A 15,512-nucleotide genomic window follows, 5' to 3' on the forward strand; every position below is an offset into this window, starting at 1 on the left:
ATGTCCAGCCTCCAATTTATCTTAAGGAACTTCACCCGTGGTGAGGTACTTAGTGATCAGATCCATCCAGGACGGATTTGTCTGCACTGGGTTGACCATCTCTTGGTCGGCTCGATTAGATCGGTCAATGCTTGGACTATCCAGAAATTCAATGGGGACGATCCTCAGAATCTTCCCCTTAACAGTTGAAGCCAGTTTTGTAAGAGAGTCAGCCCAAGAGTTTTCGGCTCTCGGGATCTGGTTGATGACGCAGTCTCTGAACTTCCCCATTAGCTTTCGAGCTTCGGCTAAGTAAGATATCATCCTTGCCTCTTTGGCCTCATACTCCATTGATATGTGGTTCACAACAAGCTGAGAGTCGCAACGTACATCGAGGAGCTGAACTCCCAGACTTGTGGCTAGTTTAAGTCCAAATAGTAGAGCCTCAAACTCTGCTTCATTGTTTGAGGCCTTGAAGTCGAGCCTGATTGCATATTGGGTGGTGGTTGAGTCAGGAGCAACTAGGATGACCCCTGCACTGGCTCGCTTCGAGTTGGATGACCCGTCCACAAAAAGGGTCCATCTATCTTCTCCCAACTCTATACTTGTGAGAAGAGGAAGAGCTAGAGGGGCTACATGAATGGCCTCTAAACTCTTGTCTCCGATCTCGCTACTCGGAACGATGAATTCAGCTATGAAGTTGGCCACGGCTTAGCCCTTGATCGCAATCCTAGGACGATACTGAATATCGAACTCCCTGAGTTCTATCACCCACTTAGTAAGTCGCCCGGACACCTCCAGCTTCTAGAGGACTTGTTGGAGATGAGAATCTATAAGGACCATAATGAAGTGTGCCTGGAAGTACGGGCGTAACCTCCGAGCAGAAAGAACTAGGCAGAGGGCTAACTTCTCCATGCTTGGGTATCTAGTTTTGGCTGGGACCATAATCTTGCTTATGTAGTAGACTGGATGTTGTCTACCCTCTACTTCTCAAATGAGCGTCGAGCTGACGGCAGAGGTTGAGACCGCTAAGTACAGGAATAGAGGCTTGCCCTCCTCGGGCTTGGACAGCAGAGGTGGTGATCCCAAGTACTGCTTCAGCTGCTGGATGGCCTGTTCGCAGTCCAAGGTCCATTCCACTTTCTTGTGACCCTTCAACTGCTGGAAAAATAGGAGACATCTATCGGTGGCTCTGGATATGAACCGTCCAAGCGCGGTGACTCGTTTAGTGAGACACTAAATTACTTTCATGGTCTGAGGTGAGCTCATGTCGAGCAACGCCTTGATCTTGTTGGGATTCGCCTCATGCCCCTCCAGCTAACCTGAAACCCGAGGAACTTGCCTGAGCCGACCCTGAAAGCACATTTGGCGGGATTCAACTTCATGCAGTACTCCCGGAGGATTGAGAAGGTCTCTCCAAGGTCTGAGATGTGGTTGGATGCTTTAATACTCTTGACGAGCATGTCATCGATGTAGACTTCCATGGTCCGACTAATATGCTGGGCGAACATCTAGTTCACCAGCCTCTGATATGTTGCCTTAGCATTCTTCAGGCCAAATGACATGACTCGGTAACAGTAGAGGCCTTTGTCCGTGACAAAGGTCATCTTCTGCCTGTCTAGGGGGTACATCACGATCTGATTATACCCAGAGTAGGCATCTAAGAAGGTGAGTCACTCATGACCGGCCGTGCTATCAACCAGTTGGTCGATCCGAGGTCACGAAAAACTGTCCTTAGGGCAGGCCTTATTCAGATCCAAATAGTCTACACAGACCTATCATTCGTCATTGGCCTTCTTCACAAGGACCACATTCGCGATCCAATCTGGGTAGTGACTTTCTTCAATGAAGCTAACACTGAGGAGCTTCAATACCTCGTCAGCTATGGCCGCATACCTCCTAGGCTTGAACGCCCTTCTCTTCTGCTTCACTGATCTGTGTTTCGGGTCCACGTTCAGCCTGTGAACCATGATCTCTGAAGGGATGCTTAGAATATCTTCATGCGACCATGTGAAGACGTCCTTGTGTTCTCGAAGAAAAGCCAGCATCTGCTCTTGTTGCTCAGAATTCAGCGACAACCTGAGCTAAACTATTCTGCTCGGATCCGCGTCCTTGAGCAGGACAGTCACCAAGTCCTTGGTGAGGGAATCTTCTGCAGAGTCCCTGGGGTCGAGCATGTTTATAATGAGGGCCTGTTTTGCTGAGCCCTTTCTCACTGCTATCGAGTAGCACCTTCGCGCCTCGCGCTGGTCTCCTTGGACATATCCAACCCCTCCATTAGCCAGGAATTTTATCATCAGATGATACATGGAGACAACCGCCCTCATTGCATTAAGGAACGACTGCCCCAGGATGACATTGTGCATCGATGGCACGTTTACAACCAGGAAATCCACTAGCAAAGTCACGGGGAGGAAAATGGCACCCTTAAAAATTACCTTGTCTCCGACAAATTCGTGTAGTGGGGTCTTCACAGGTTGGAGGCGCGACCGGTCTATCCCCATTTTATCAAATGCTTTGGAGTAAAGTATATCAGTCGAGCACCCAATGTCAACCAGTATGCGGTAGACTTTGCGATTGGCTATCGTCATCACCACGACTAAGGTGTCATCATGGGGATGCTGGATTCCCCACGCATCATCTTCCATAAAGGTGAGGCTGCAAGGGTTTACTCGGAGCTCTTTCCTCAGCCTTTTAGCCAAGTGGATGTAATGCTCGGGGTCAGTGCTCCTGGAGTAAGCCTTATAAGCTTGGTTTAAATCTCCGCCACCGGATGGGCCACCATAGATCGTCTGGATCTCTGTGGCTTCTTCCTCAGCTCGGCGAGGTTGATCGTCTTTCTGAGCCTGTTTTTCTTCTTTCATATACTGCCGAAGATGACCCTTGCAAATGAGGGTCTCAATTTCATCTTTCAGGTCGACGCAGTCACTGGTATTGTGGTCTTGGTCACGATGGAAGTGACAATACTTACGTTTGTCCAGCTAACCTGCATCGGTCTTCATACAGCTCAGCCAATGCAGTAATCTCTGGTCTCGGATGACCAGTAGAATCTGCTCGGGAGACGTGTCGAGAGGGGTGTATGTGTGGAACTTCCTCTCGGGTTTTCTGCTCGACCTCCTGTCCTGAATAGTGTTGTCATCCAATCTTCTCTTATCCACCTGCTGCAGTGTATCATCTCTTTGCCTCTTCCCTTTGGAAGACTCTGCGGTTTGGGAATTCTTCCGCAAACTGAAGAATTCCTCAGTGTTGGTATATTTCTGTGCTCGGCTGATGAGTTTGGTCAGGGTGGTTGGTGGATTCTTCCCTATAGAAAAGAGGAACCGTCCTTCCTTGAGGCTGCTAATCATAGTGGATAGTGCCATCTTGTCGTTGTAGTTGTCTACTTGCAAAGCTTCCTCGTTGAAGCGAGAAATGAAGTCCTTTGGCGATTCTCTGTTCCCTTGTTTAAGGGTCAGTAAGTGAGCGGACGGCTTCTGGCTCTTCTTACCGACGATAAACTGAGTTAAGAATGATCTGCTGAAGCTCGACAAAAGTACTGATAGACGTCGGCTTCAACTATCAATACCAATTCCTTGCAACCCCTATCAAAGTTATTGAGAATGTCTGGCACATCATTGCTTCCAAGGCCGAATGGATCTGCATCCACGATCAGTAAGAGTTGAAATGATTGGTGGGGTCGCCGGACCCCAAGTATTGAATGATAGAAGGCATCCTGAACCTTGGAGGCATCACCTAGCTCATGATATCAGAAGTGAATGGAGGTTCGGTCTCTTCTATCATTGCTTGTACTACCGTTGAAGTCGAGGTCTGCTGGTTCTGCTGCAGAGTCTTGATCTGGCTTCTGAGTTCTTCGAGCTGGGCTTCCCATGGATTTCGGTTCTTGGCAATGGTCTCTCAAGGAGCTTCAGCCTCGGGCGTATTGCCCCTTCTTCGTCTTTCTAGCTCATGCCGAAGGTCAGTTGGAGCTAACGCCGAGGTCAATAACACGTAGGTTGGAGCTCGAGTTACCGTATTCTGTGCGGGGTTAGCTTTAGCAGACACGTTTTGAGATGCTCCGGCCTGTGAGCTCACCCACATAGGTTCTAAAGCAGTTGAGATGACCTCTTCCTGGCTCGGGGGCTACTGCTGCCCCTGTTGTTGCCTCAAAGTATTGATTTTATCCCTCAATGCTTGAATCTCGTTCTGCATCGCCTTATACTTACCTCCTCGACTCCGGGACCTTTGAGATGGCCCTATTAGAGCTAACTTTGCATGGAGTAGCGAGGATGATCGCAGTTGCCTGCTCAGATCGGGTTCCGCGATCGAGACCGGGAGTGCCTTCTTCTTTCCTTTCGCCATGCATAGTAAAGCTTTGTAGTCTTTTAGTTTAGGAATTCCCACAGACGGTGCCAAAAATGTTGATGCAAAAATCTACACCACCCTCCCTTGAGCTAAGACAGCTTGGAGCGAACCTTGGTCCTGCACAAATGAACAGATAAAGGAGACCCTGGCTCAAGTAGGGGACCCTCCGATGCCTAAGTCAGGCTAAGGATCAGGGTCTAAGTAGAGTATAGGCAAGGGTGCGAGAGATTACATACCTATTCCTGTAGAAATGACTAGTATTTATACTTGAGGGTTGACTTAAATGTGTCCGATAATCTCGGCACGGTCATCACCATTACGCGAGAACTGCCCGCATGCAATTATTAGCCGTTACATAGAGATTGTGCGCTGGGCATTACTCCAATCGTGCATTATGGACTCGCTCATTAATGTTGTCGTTATCCAAGATCCTATCTGAGCCGACCCTATGGCTTGGCTCATACCTGAAGGTCTAAGCCCTTGAACAAGTTGATTGAATCGCTAAGTAGAAGGACTCGGCTTGGGGGAACACTGGATGAGCTGGTGGTGCTGCATTCCGAGTCGAGATAATCGGGTCGGAGTCATAAAGAGCCCTCAGATCGGACACTCACTTCGAGCTAGGGGCATACTAGTCCGAGGCCTTGCCCTTTGATGTCAAAATTGATCCCAATGTACCTCGGTTCGGATTTACTCATAATAGCTGATAAAGCATAATTTAAGACCTATATAAAGTAAATTCATTATGTAAAGTTGAGTTCTAAGTGTGTTTTAACATCTTTTTTAGGGGGCATTTGGATCATAAGTTACTTTAGATAAGCTACTTATGCCACAAGTAGCTTATCTTGGTTTACACTTCTTTAACATATAAGTACGCTCAGTAAACAACATACTTATTAGCCAAATAGTATAAAAGCATGTTTGGTTTCCAACATCATAAGTATTTATCCTCAAGTTTGTTTGGTCCCCTCACATCCACTGTCCATCATGTGGGGACAACCTTTGATGTGAACCATTCATTGTATGGGCCCCACCCTTGATGTGGGTCATCCATCATGTAGGGCCCACCTTGGATGTGCCCTTATAGCCATCCCACATAAATTGAGAAAAAGTACTTATGAATCTCTTAATTGTGCTTTGATAAAACCATCCTTGGGCTACCTTATGACTTTGGTAAATTAATCAATATAGAAGGCAGGGCCTCGACAAGTCAGGAAAACAATCACTGGACCCGATTGAGAAATCACCAACCTTGGAAACTAGGACCGGAGTCAATAACTCACATATCCCAAAAATTGCACCGGTATGTCAGCCCGATAAAACTACATTTGGATGCTCAAAGAAGCGATGGAAATTGGCCAAAAAGAGAGAGAATAAAACCTGAACACCCACCGGGACATCTAATGGTCTCAATCAAGCGATCGTAAATCCTATATACTTGAATTTAGTTGGAAAACAAACCTAAAAGAGAAAAACAAGACTTTTGAATACAACAAGGCACAGGGAGAGAAAAGTGTTAGTGCACTTATTTGTGTACCTTGTTTGTTAATCACGTGTGTTTATGTTCAGGGAGTCGGTTGAGCCCTTGGAAGCTAAAGACTGAAGACACACGAAGACTGGAGTATTAAGTAAAAAACAGGTAAATGAGGTGCCTTGGTGACCCTAACCTTGACCCAAAACAACCCTTGAACCTCTAGATGATCCTTACCTTAATAACAAAACCTTGTGTGATCACCCCTTTGCCTTAGTAGCCTTATCGAAACTGATAAGATAGGATATGGAGATCCCGAGCTACTAGAAATCGAACTACCCAAACCAACATACTTAGTGGTGTGCTCAAGCAAAGCTTTATCCATTGAGTCGATCGACTGAACATGAGAAAAAACATCTAGCAAGCAACTGGTCTAAATATGATTTAGTTCGAGTGCTCAAGGCACGAGCTCGATTGATCGAGGAATCTTCAATTACTCTCGAGCGATCGAACTCAATCGATTGAACATGGCCAAAACAGTCCATCAAATTCACTGGACCATTTTCAGCCTAGCTCGATCAAGCCTAGTCATTAGAGGTTCGTTAGAACCTTTTTATTATATATATATATATATATATTGCATTTGGATTTTTGGACAAATTATGTATTTTGAAATTTTAGACACCCTAGTGCATCACAAGCTCTACCAAACTTTCTAGGCTCTATCCTAATGAAATTCATGTTTTCTTCTTAGTGATTCCTCACTCTAATGAGCATTCTAAGCAACTCGAGCATGACATATATAAGGGGCTCAATTCAACAAGTAAGTGTCATTTAGTGAGTTCATACTATCTTTCCTTATGTAGGATTAAGTATAAGAGTTTGTGACTCAAACTCGATAGGTTCTTGTGTAGGGTCGAATTCACCAGACATGGGTGTAGCCTCCAACAGGAGCAAACGTAAGTATTTAGACTAGGACTGGGGTTGTTGGTTAGCTGATAGAAAACTAAATAAAGTCTCTTGCATGAGCCTCCGACAAGAGTGTACGCTAGGTCCTTATGTAGGGTTGTAAAGGTTGGAGGTGAACCTAATTTAAAACCTCCAATAGTGAAATTCGGCACACTCATAGGTTGAGTGCATCCGCTAGGAATATAGTAGAGACACTGAATCACTATACATGCTTGTGTTTGTGATTGTCATTTGAGCACTTATTTAATTATGCTTATGTGATTGATTATTGAATTATATGTATGCATGATTAGATGAATACTAGGAGTTAATAGTTAGCACATCCCACACACACATGTACACTATCATATATATACTAGTTGCTTGAATAACATACTTATTGTAGTGTATGTGATTTAACCCTCTATTGACTTGGAATCCTTAGAGTTAACAGTCTTACTTAGTTTAAATTGTTATATTAGTTTAAGTAAGCAATTATATGTTAATTGACACAAATTTTATTTGGTCCTAATCACCCCTCTCTAGGACATAGACTTCATTTCATAGCTCCGCCAAGCTTCCGCGCATAGCTGTGGTATCTTACACCACAAGCAATTTCAAAAAGTAGATTGTCAGTTTGTCGCACATCGACAGACCCTTGCCCACTTTTCACCTAACAAAGATCTAGATTCCCTATTACAGATGCCAAAAATAGTAAAAAAATGACAAGTGTTACACCATTGGCCGATCATGAGCTGACGGTTTCCTTCTATAAATTTGATCCTACGACAACCATTCAGGGGAAGGAGTGACACGAGAAAGTTATAGAGGTTTGAGAAGCATGTTGGGAGGAGGTCCCTGCTCTCCGAAGACTTTGGAGGTCTCCTAATCAATGCCGAGGTCTTGCCCGACTCAGGAAACCGGCTCTAAAAACAAAAGTCAACTAAAGAAGCCATCAAAGTCAAAAGTAGGTTTGGAATCCGGGAAATCCGGCTATTCCTAATATATCATCATAAACTCACAAATTTTATTTATTTTTCTTTCTCCTCCATTGCTTGTTCTTTAAACATGTGCCTACCCAAAATTAATTAATCCCACGAAGTCAAGCTAGGATCCTCTTTATTTTCACCTGCCCTGCTCCCTTAAGGGACTATGCAAAGCATGGCTAGTTGTACAACACTGTATAATTAAATTTCTCTTTAAGTTATAAACCCCGTGGAGTAAAGACCGCACACTGTGTGGATAGAAGAGGGTGCCTAACCCATTCATCTTCTATCACCAAGACCCTTACCCAGATCTTATAGTCGTAGACTTATCATCGAAGTCATTTAAGTCGAGAAGTTTCATGGTTTCTCGAGCCCAAAGTGATTCCATAGATTCTAGCTGACCATGGATCTTCCAGCTTTCTTAGCTAGCGCTAACTCCAAACTTAAAAAAACATTCCTTCTCCATCTCCCACATTTCCTAGAGGTGGCGTGCCCACGAGTGTCCTCCTCTCTCCCCTAGACAGACTTGGCGAAGAGGGAGTCAAGCTCGCAGGCAGTGTTCACGGGGCCATTCATCATTAGGGGTCGACCTTTAGTGTGCATGGTCCATTATGTAGAGCCCACCTTTAATGTTGCTCATCCATCATATAGGGCCACCATCAATCTTATTGTCCATCATGTGGGGCTCACCTTCAATATCCATCGCCCATCATGTGGGCCCCACCTCAACTGTAGGCCTTCCATCACAAGGGATCTGCCTTGAATATGGACCACTCATCATTAGGGCCAAACTTTGATGGGGACAGTCCATGTGGGCCATCCATCATGTGGGGCTCAGCTTCAATGTACATTGCCCATCACGTGGAGCTTACCTTTGATGTGGACTGTCTATTGTGTGGGCCCCACCTTTGAAGTGGGTTGCTATCATATACGTCCATTTTTTATGTGGGTTATTTATTAATATGGGCTGACTTTTGATGTGGACTATCCATTATATGAAGCCCACCTTGTCCAAAGTGTGGGCCCCACATTCAATGTGGACAATTCATAGTTCGAGCCCTTTTTTACATGGACTGAGAGAGAAGTAGAAAAGTGAAAAGATAGTAAGTTAAAAAAATATTAAAGCTATGAGTAGCTTTAAGAACGTATGTGACTTAAATAGAAAAATGTAAAGATAAAAACTGAAAAAAAAAAAAAAGAATAAGTAATTTTAAGTGCACAAGTTAATTAGTTTTGTTACTTAACATAAGTTATAATGTAAATATTTGGTGGTACACAAAAAGGCCTTTAATGTCCCCGCTGTTTCTTGTGGTGTGGCCCACTTTAGTGTGTGTTTAGATTCACGTATATTATTGTTTTGCACTGTAAATGTGTACGGACACAGTATTCCACAAACTGTAGCACAGTGTACATCTTGAAGTTCGTAAACTACCACACTGTTTGCTTTTTACCAGAATTTGTATATGTATTAATTGTGGAATTCAGTGTCGACGTTTGGGAAGAGACTCTTCGTCGAGCCCAACATGTATAATTACGGAGTACAATACATACATATATATATATATATATCAGGCATCTTTGTCAATATCAGGTCCACACAGTATGTGGGACCCACCATGATATGCGTGCGGGGATTCCAAACGTGAACTATCTCATGTGGCATGGTCCACCTGAGATTTCTAACCCTTTCAGAAGTAACATATAGTGGATATCTAATCACCGTCACTTTTGTGGTGTGGTCCACCTCCGATTTATAACCCTCTCAGGAGGTTTTCAACGGTGGACATTCAATCATCGTTGAACTCATGAACGTGGTCCATATGTGATACATAGCCCTATCCAAGGGTTTTCAACCGTGGATATCCAACCTTCCTCATTCAAGTCATGATCGTGGTCCAGCTGTGATTTATGGACCTCTCAATATCGCAGCACTGTGCATATAATAATCTGGACCAAGATCTGTAGCAACTATACATTTGAAATGAGATGATCAGTGGTGGGGTCCATACACTGGAGGGTTCATTGCTTTTGGGAAATGAAAATAAAACTAAATTAAAAATGTAAAAACTGTTAAAAGCAACTCAGTCTTACAAAACAAACAAAATAAAGTTTAAAACAAAGTAACAGTATTAGAGAAATGAAGCAGGGACAGACATCTCCTTCAATCAGTTAAAATGCTTCCATCAGCAGGCCTATTACGTTTCAAACCTCCCCTATGAGATGAGGTTTGAAACAATCCATCCGACCACCACATATATTACCAACCCCCTATCAGAACTTTCAATATAGGGGAACCATCAGCTGAAGAATCGTCATCTCCTATCACATCCGGAACGGCAGCGTCGGAAAAATGCGGCCCATCAAACTAATATTCATCTATAGCCGGAGAATAAGTACGTGAAGATTCAGTCTCGCATCTCCTGGAAGGTCCCCCATAATAGCAATTATGTCTTATGGCTTACAATAAATTTTAAGAAAAAATTATGGGAAAAAAAGTAATCTCAAACCCATCAAATGAGTGATTTCAGTTACAAAAAATCAAGACAAACAAACCACCGATGGTTCATCTATCTAGAATTAGCAATCATATAACATACCTGAAAGTTAAGCCAAGCTGTTGCAGCCTCTTCGAACGATTTGTATCACTGATGTCTACATCTTGAATATCAATCCACCTGCGCTTTTGCATCCTCCCATTTCTCATAAAGGCCTGGAACTCTTCCCACAAAAACTACATATTATTTCTTCAACTCATAGGGTGTATCGTGGTGTACACAGAGATAAGGAAGACCAACATGAAAGGGTGTAATGCCCTGAAAATTGGGGGTCGAGTAAAAGTCCAACTCCCGAGTTCCAACGCATCACTTATGCAACATATTTGAGGATGATTAAATGTTGTCTGTATTAGTGTATAAAACATGAATGGGATCATACCAAAATAGCGTATCATACTCCAGAGACAGTTAAATTACGCAAGCAGAAGACTATAATAGATGGATATAAAGCATATAAGTCGTGGTACGTCTCCAGAGTATAAACACTCCCAGGTGAAATATTACAAATACTGTTTTAAGTTACAAAATGTCAAAAATGTGAGAGTCCTCTACAAGTGTAACCCTGAAGCCCCGCCGATCAGAACGGTCTAGGTAAACCCGCCAGAATACTGCATATATGAGAAGGCATCCTCATCGTTTACGAAGTCTACCTCCGCCTCATCAATCGGGTCTCCATCTGCATCTAAGACAGAGTCTGGTTGGTGTGTACAACACCGTCCCGTAACGTGGGAGTGAGTGATCAACTCAGTGGAACAATAAAGCAAAGGTTAACATGTTATCAATTCAGTCAAGCAGTAATGATAAAGCAATACAATCAAACATTCATAAGTACTGTGATTAATGCAAGAATGGTATGTATAAATGATGCATGCCCTCGCCTGTACTCCCTCTACGATCTTCATCTAACGGTCGTGCATGTCAGTCACTTCCTCAGTGCTCTGCCTAACGTCAAACGACACATGCAGTACGGTGCATGAACGTGATTACTAAGTTCTTATTAGTCCTTTTCATACAGCAGGATTGGGAAGCTAAGGTACCTCTCTTATATCAATTCCCAAACGGTGATCCATTCTAGGGTTGTCAGTCCTAGTAAATCTCATACGATGATATGGTTCTAGGTCGCTGCAAAGGGCTCGTCACTTTATCAGTGCAGGCCTAGTGTACTCATGTTGCTACGTAAGGGCTCGTCGCCTCTACGCAGTCTTAGCGTACGCTCGAGGTCACTACAAAGGGCTCGTCACCTTATCAGTGTAGGCCGACAGCTCGAATACAGTGTCCCATACCACCGTATTCGGCTCACGAGACTGTGTTGCTCACTGGACACTACGGGGAGGCTTGTCACCCCAGCGTAGGCCGACAGCTTGACCACGGTGTCCCATACCACCATGCCCGGCTCATGAGTCTTAGCAGATCGAGGTACCAAGGTTTAAAAGGGTTTTCACTGGTGAGTTTGGTACCTTAGATTCAAGCAGTAGCATCCATACTTGGTGAACATACATCGAGTCAATTGGGTTGCTTGAAGAGCTCGACTAGTATGAGCGCACGTTGAGTTGACCGACATAAAGTGCGTAAGCACTCCGTGTGGCCTAACCACTGCCGACATCCCAAGTACAGCTCGGATTCATCGATCACGTCCTATGTGGCGAGACAACCTCAACCACCTATTCAATGCCTGTTACCGATTGCCTGGACTATTCCGTAGTCCCAAACACATTCAATTATAACAGATAATCATACAAGTTAATTAGAACGGTAATGGATCAACAATTCCAATCATACAAGCATATGAGCATTTAATGGATTTCAACTTAAATATGAATTCACACATATGCCGTCCCTAAGTAAAGCAGACAAAGAATATAAGTTACATGGAGGAAATCATACACCTCGATAAGGTAGTTGAGAATCTCTTCTTAACGCTCATATAAAGTATAATTTATTACACACTTGTTCATTCAGACATTTCTACAAACACTTAGACTACACATTCCAACATACATGACGTATGTTGGTGATAGCACCTCTTAGGGCAAATCCTTTTACCAAGGAGTTGTTACTCATACAACAAACACACGATAATTAATCATGGCAAACACACGTTCAAATTTCATACGTATACGATACTTTCTACATATACATGGAATACACTAAACTCAATATAGTTCATATATATCAGAAACACGATACAAACATCGCATTTGGCATATGAAATTGCACCCACATCAGTAATAAACCATTAATCAACATTGAAAGCCTTAAAAACCATAACCTATACGTTTATAGTCCACACCTTTCACCGGTAGACTCGTAACGAACTCAGTTTTAAAGCTAAGCCTTTGTCTACGGCACCATAATAACCTATATCAGGGAATAGGTCAGTTATTTCATCTATCACAATAGTTAGAAACCCTAAGACAAGTTAGGGTTAAGTTTTCTTACCCAAGTACGGAGTCGGAATCGCCTGTATAGCGATATAGAAATGGCGGTTGAGTGCGTGGAGTAGCGGAATATCGAATCCGAAGAACTATCTCTAACTCTCACTCTCACTTTCTCCCTTTTCCTTTCTCTTTTCTCTTCTCTTTCTCTCCTAGGGTTTCTCAAATTCATATGGGGTGAGAGAGAGAGGATTTTAAGGTCCTTATATAGGCCCAAGACTGATGGAAATGGCCCCAGGGCTAAGGTATACTTAGGTTATATCCAAATACGGACCGTTCCGGTCCAACGGAGCACTTCTGGTGGCCCCTTTTCCACGTGCAGTCGGACTTAAGCTCCCTGACCATGGATCTAGGTCAGGATGAGTTTTCGTTACGATCGGATTTACAGATCAGCCGTGGCGGACCAGTTTCAGTTCAATGATCACGGTCACTCGATCAGGGTCACAAGTACACCGACATGTGTGGGACATTTCTCCTGATCTTAGGGTGTATTTGGATTAGATTCTAACGGTCTGAATCCTTATATTTGGCCCACAAGCGACACAGCTTAGATTACTTAAATTCAAATTTTATTTCTAAATATTTTCACGTTTCTCACACTCTTCGCTCCGGGCTCAAGTTGTGCATTTCTAGACACAATTAAGACTTGATTTCCGAAGGGGTTGTCAAGTCTAGTAATGCTGTTATAACTGTATAGTTTTGCGGTTATCAAACTTTCGATGTGCGGTCCAGGTCCGATACGAAGTTTCAAGATACTCCCGAAAGCAACTGCGTTTATAGACGGATTCTAGATTTCAGGGTAATATAGCGTCAATGATACTGTACAATTTGGGTCTTGCAGATCATTTTTAAAGTGATTAGTGCTAATTTCATAAGCACTCTAGTTTAGCACTTGCTAATATTAACCTAATTTCTAAAGGATTTGGTCCTGGGTGATTTCTGCCTGAGGTAGTACTCGGGTCCTTGTACGGATTTTTCCGAGACGTTACGATCTACCCCCCTTAAAGAAAAATTTCGTCCTCAAAATTAGTACCTTTTCATACTCCTCGAGAATCTGAGGGTAGTTCTTTCGAACCTCGACTTCTGTCTCCCAAGTAGCCTCTTATTCCGTGTGATGCGTCCACAGCACTTTCACAAGTGGAATAACTTTGTTACGCAGTACTTGTTCCTTCCTGTCTAGGACACGCATCGGTCGTAGTATATATGTAGCGTCCTCGCTTAACTACACCTGCTCCCATCTGATAATGTGGGAAGGATTGGAAACGTATTTCTTCAGCATAGAAACATGAAATACGTTATGCACACCCGCAAGTGATGTGGGCAACGCAAGGCGGTATGCCACCGCCCCCACTCGATCAAGTATCTGGAATAGGCCAATGAATCGAGGCGTAAGCTTCCCCTTCTTGCCAAACCGAAGGACTCCCTTCATAGGGAAAACTCTGAGGAACACATGGTCTCCGACCTCGAACTCTAGTGGTCGCCGCCTCGTATCGGCGTAGCTCTTCTACCTGCTCTGCGCTGTCAGAAGTCGATGCCTGATAATGTCGACTTTCTCTGAAGTCGCCTGAACTAACTTCGGGCCAATCAAGCTCTTCTCGCCAACCTCTACCCAGCAATGCGGTGCTCTACACAGGCGCCCATACAGTGCCTCACCAAATCCGGCGCCGACAGCCTCCGTAGAACCCCATTCTCGGATCCCGACACCCATTTACCAGGTTCCGATCCTGGAATACTACAAGGAGGGTTTCAAATTATTAGTCTGATTCATAATGAGCATAACAAAAGCATAACCCACAAACAATAAGCACAAGAACACCACCACAAAATCCACTATGATCAAAAACTTTTTAGTACAATGCATCTGAAAGGGGAAATACAATGTAACAAAGAAGCAAACTCTAGAAGCTCACCGCACGCTCAACTACAATGAGACTATGGTCGGCGTCCGTCCTCGGCCACCGCACGCATCAATCGTGCATAAGCTTATGGAAAGCTTGAGGGTGGTGTAAGTGTGTGCTCAATATAAACGTCTTTGAAAATGCAGGGTCCGAGTGATGCGGAATCATGGTGATGAGCACATGAATGCAATCACCCCCAAGGCTATGCGGGCAAGATATGAATGCTATCGGCCATAACACGACCATGCGATGCGAGATGCAACTCAAGCATGCCAATCCTCATCACGTATCAGTTCTCATTCTGGATAATCACCGGGTTCAATACACTCCAAATGGCACTGCCGCTTTCCCACCACAACCCAAGTGAGCGTAAGAAACCTCACTATCCGCCCGACCAATAGTCCGCCAATACCTATCCAAGACGTCGATAGCGGACCCATTCGCGAGCGGGTCAAACTCAACCTAGTATTGCCCCCTACCCTCGCGAGTAAGGCCACACTCCTTTCCAACCGACCACACACGGTGGGAGACGCGCCTCCCGGTATTCGGCCCTCATGCGCTCGTATATCCACTCGGCCTCGACGTTGAGTCATCCTCCGGTACCATCGGGTTTAGGGATTTTCACCCAGAACATCTATGGCGCCCGTATGCTGGAACCAAACATTTTCGTATCCAATCCAACCACCCACGATGTGTCCGTGGAGGCTATGGCCCCGTGTCGCTAGGGCATACAAGAATACAATCACACAATGCAAGTGCATGAGTCACACTACCAGCCATGCAATAGTCCTGCGTAACCCATGCGCTCATACAGGGCAACTCCGCCTATCGGGGAGCTCGTAGTCTGCCCAAGGCATATGCTATGATCAATCACTCCTCATACTACCATACATATGATGCGT

The 15,512-nt window shown here is 44.3% G+C and overlaps 1 protein-coding gene across 1 annotated transcript; it reads right to left on the reverse strand.

The window, feature by feature from the left end:
• Positions 1-2,063: 2,063 nt before the first annotated feature.
• LOC131247107 (uncharacterized) lies at positions 2,064-4,317 on the reverse strand. Its single transcript, XM_058247546.1, has 4 exons — positions 4,182-4,317; positions 3,545-3,615; positions 2,966-3,476; positions 2,064-2,920 (listed from the first exon to the last, which is right to left on the reverse strand). The coding sequence occupies exons 1-4, from the start codon at positions 4,315-4,317 to the stop codon at positions 2,064-2,066; spliced, it is 1,575 nt and encodes a 524-aa protein (XP_058103529.1).
• Positions 4,318-15,512: the final 11,195 nt, after the last annotated feature.

The sequence above is a fragment of the Magnolia sinica genome, chromosome 5, assembly GCF_029962835.1.
Source record: "Magnolia sinica isolate HGM2019 chromosome 5, MsV1, whole genome shotgun sequence".
Lineage (NCBI taxonomy): Eukaryota > Viridiplantae > Streptophyta > Magnoliopsida > Magnoliales > Magnoliaceae > Magnolia > Magnolia sinica.

What these genes read in the sequence shown, in the direction of transcription:
- LOC131247107 (XM_058247546.1), bottom strand. Translation starts at nt 4,317, where the DNA reads ATGGCGAAAGGAAAGAAGAAGGCACTCCCGGTCTCGATCGCGGAACCC. An exon ending in AAGGTCCCGGAGTCGAGGAG is followed by an intron (nt 3,616 to 4,181) that starts GTAAGTATAAGG and finishes TCGTGGATGCAG; the next exon opens with ATCCATTCGGCCTTGGAAGC. An exon ending in CTGTATGAAGACCGATGCAG is followed by an intron (nt 2,921 to 2,965) that starts GTTAGCTGGACA and finishes ATCGTGACCAAG; the next exon opens with ACCACAATACCAGTGACTGC.